At 36.9% G+C, this 3,465-nt stretch overlaps 1 protein-coding gene across 1 annotated transcript; it reads left to right on the top strand.

The window, feature by feature from the left end:
* The first annotated feature begins 2,095 nt into the window (after positions 1-2,095).
* Positions 2,096-3,115, top strand: LOC145039590 (uncharacterized). Its single transcript, XM_078987626.1, has 2 exons — positions 2,096-2,699; positions 2,796-3,115. The coding sequence occupies exons 1-2, from the start codon at positions 2,096-2,098 to the stop codon at positions 3,113-3,115; spliced, it is 924 nt and encodes a 307-aa protein (XP_078843752.1).
* Positions 3,116-3,465: the final 350 nt, after the last annotated feature.

Here is a 3,465-nt window from a genome sequence, read left to right as displayed (position 1 = left end):
GGGGAAACCCATTAGAGTTCATCCCAGGCTTCTAAGGAGGGGGTTTATGGGCTGCTTAGGGCCTAAGTAGTCAGATTAGGGTTTCCTAGTTCAAAACCCTAATAGCCTCACTATATAAGAAACCCCTAAGGCCCCAAAAACATGTGGAAGTAATCCCTAAGGGTTCTTGGACGTTTTTTGGTGCCTTCTTCTCCTCTCATAAGTCATTCTCTTGCTTGTGGTGTTTGTAAACCATTAGAGGAGTGACATTTGTAACTCTAAGCTCCAAGACAAGAAGATTCAAGCCATTCTTGTAAAGGTAATCATCTAGATCTGATCTTATATGATAATTTTGAAATATGTATGCTATATCTAGGGTTCTAAAGTCTTGGATGAATTGCATGTACAATAGAGAAACCTAGATCCAAGCTTTAGGGTTTGTATGAGCACATAGGATGTTCTTTTGTATAAAACACATCAAGAGTAACCAATTTAGTTTCATACCAACTACCTAGTTAAGGCTTGTGTAACCTACACTCAACTTTGATTCATGGAAGGTCAAAACCATACCCTATATGTATGGGTGTCGAATTGATTGTTGTGTTGTTTAAGTCATCCTCCATGCTTGTAAGATGCACTTGCCTTCACATTAATGATAGGTTTGACATAGTACTTTTGTGCTAGTATATATAAAGAAGATATCAGATGAAAAATAATCTAGTTTTTGCTAAGGATTCTTCTTCTTTTCTCCTCCCAAAACTGAGAGCACCTTGGTGCTTTCCCTTATTCTCTTTTGCTTTTAGTAATGTAGAGTTTAAGGTATTAGTTGCTTCTCTTTATAAGGTATATTTGTTATATACTTCTAAGGCTTAAGAACAGCTAATATACAAGTGAAGACTAAGATGTTTTGGTGGTTTATCCTTGCTCGGTGATACTTATAGAGAGCTTCTCATTTGGAGCTTCTTACCACACTTCATCAACTTCTAATACCTGATGAGAATCAACATCATCAAAAGGTTGTAAACATTTTCCTTCTACAGTTGATTTAATCATTCCTAGTTTTGCAAAATGATCCTTGATGAGTAAAATGATTTTAGTTTATTAAAATGTAAAATTGCTTTCATTGCTAATCACATCAAATTTGACATTATAATTAGACTATTTTTGAATAAAAGCCCAACATAAAATCAAGGTATTAGAATATTTGGATCAATGACAGTTGTGAAAACACTTTCAGATTAAAACATTATGAGGGTACGCTCAACCCCAACCAATGGCTTTGCCCCTTGGACCCCGCTAGAGGTTTCCACTCCGTGAACACTGCTCCTATGGATGCTGCCCTAGACCTCCCGCCAGTTCAGGGGCTTCGCCCTTAAATAGTAGTACTTTCAACCAAGACAAACTTAAACAAATATGCACTCCGCACCACTCTAACTTATTTAGTATTTATCAAGGCAACATTGATCAACAAATTTATCTCATTACACTTAAATATTTTTAGTGATATAAATCATCACATTTTTTTAGATCTTCACAAGCTTTTGTCTTTTAGTTTGGCCATATATGTTTTTTTAATGTTAGCATTTAATTTTGTTCATTGTGTTTCATAATTTGAAAGTATAAAATAAATGTAATTACATTGGTCTATTTTTCTAATTAAAACAAAAAAAACTATTGTATTTTTTACATTATAGGAATTAATAAAAAGTAAGAAAGAAATGTGAGAATATGATTCGATTTCATCATTTTGAAATAGTCCACCCAACTTGAGACCCAACATATTAAGCAACCAAATCAAGTTCAAGTTCGTACGCACCACCGAATATATTTCCTTAGACCGACTGGTATAGTCACCACGAGCCGTTTCGTGGTTTAGTGTCCACGAACCACGGACGTGCACACCGTCCCGGTGGTTCGTGGTGGTCCATTCTCGTTGTGAGTCATGTTCGGGACAACGGATTCAAACGATGGTTTCGATTGGGTGTTTGGTTTTTGGCCGTTGAACGGCTATTTTGGCCGTTTTTTTTTTTCAAACTCAATTATAAATACACTTCTAATACCAAAACACATACACATACATACACATTCTATTACACCCATGGATCCCTCAATAAATATGGAATTTTTAAAAAGTTTTGACTCGGATGACGACGTAGAATTCGTCGAGACATTCTTCAATGTTGTGCAACACGTTCACGCCGAAGAAAGTTCGAATGCAGCGCGTACAAGGGCGGTCGTCAATCGTGATCGCCAAGCCGCACACGACTTATTGGTACGTGATTACTTTGCCGATAATTGTCTTTATAATGACGACTCGTTCGAACGTCGTTTTCGTCTGAATAAGGCTATATTTTTACGTCTTAGTAATGCTTTAGAATCTCGTTATGATTTTTTCAAACAAAAACCCGACGCTAGAGGAAGAATGGGTTTTAGTAGTATACAAAAATGTGCGGCTGCTCTTAGGTATTTGGGATACGGTATAACATTTGATGCATCTGACGAATACTTGAAAGTATCCGAGAGGACCGCGGTTGAATGTGTAGATTGGTTTTCTGCATGTGTTTATGAGGTTTTTCACGAAGAATATTTGCGTAAACCTACTCAACGTGATATTGAGAGATTATATTCGGCTCATGAAGAGAGGCATGGATTTCCTGGTATGCTTGGCAGTCTAGATTGTACGCATGTGGCTTGGGAAAAATGTCCAACTGCATGGCGTGGTCAGTTCACCCGAGGAGATATAGGTGAACCAACTATCATCCTAGAAGCTGTTGTATCTCAAGATTTGTGGATATGACATGCCTTTTTTGGAGTAGCGGGGTCTAACAACGACATTAATGTTCTTGGTCAGTCTCCACTTTTCAACGATATTTGGACCGGCAAAGCACCTGATATGACGTTCACGGCAAACGGGCACGCGTACAAATATGGTTACTACCTTGGTGATGGGATATACCCGGATTATTCTACATTGATGAAGGCATACTCAGTTCCTCGAAGTGAAAAAGTAAAATTTTTTACAAAAAAACAGGAATCAGTGAGAAAGGATATCGAGAGGGCATTTGGAGTCCTTAAGCAAACATGGCATGTAGTGAAATATGCTACACGACTCTGGGATAAAGAAAGAATTAAGTGAATGGTCTTAGCATGTATTATAATGCATAATATGATTATTGAAGATGAAGGTCGAGCGATTTGCACGTATGATCCGAACGACGTTGTCGTTCCAATTGAGGAGTTCGTACCCGGAACGAATGCTTTTTTGGAGCGAGTTGTTGAAATTCATAACAGTGAAACGTGTTTCAATCTTCGAGAAGATGTCGCGGAACATTTGTACCAACATAACATGAACGACGATTAGGATTTTTATATGTATGTTTGTTCGTTTTCTTATTAATGTAATGTTTGTTTTCTAGATTAACTAAGTAATGTAGTTTAAAGTTGTTATTTTATTTTTATAATTAATGAAAAAATAGTTTTAAAAAA

This window comes from Lactuca saligna, chromosome 4 (genome assembly GCF_052625555.1).
Source record: "Lactuca saligna cultivar CGN05327 chromosome 4, ASM5262555v1, whole genome shotgun sequence".
In the NCBI taxonomy this organism is placed as follows: Eukaryota; Viridiplantae; Streptophyta; class Magnoliopsida; order Asterales; family Asteraceae; genus Lactuca; species Lactuca saligna.
The sequence above is the reverse complement of the archived record's forward strand: the minus strand, read 5'-3'. Positions and strand labels throughout refer to the sequence as shown.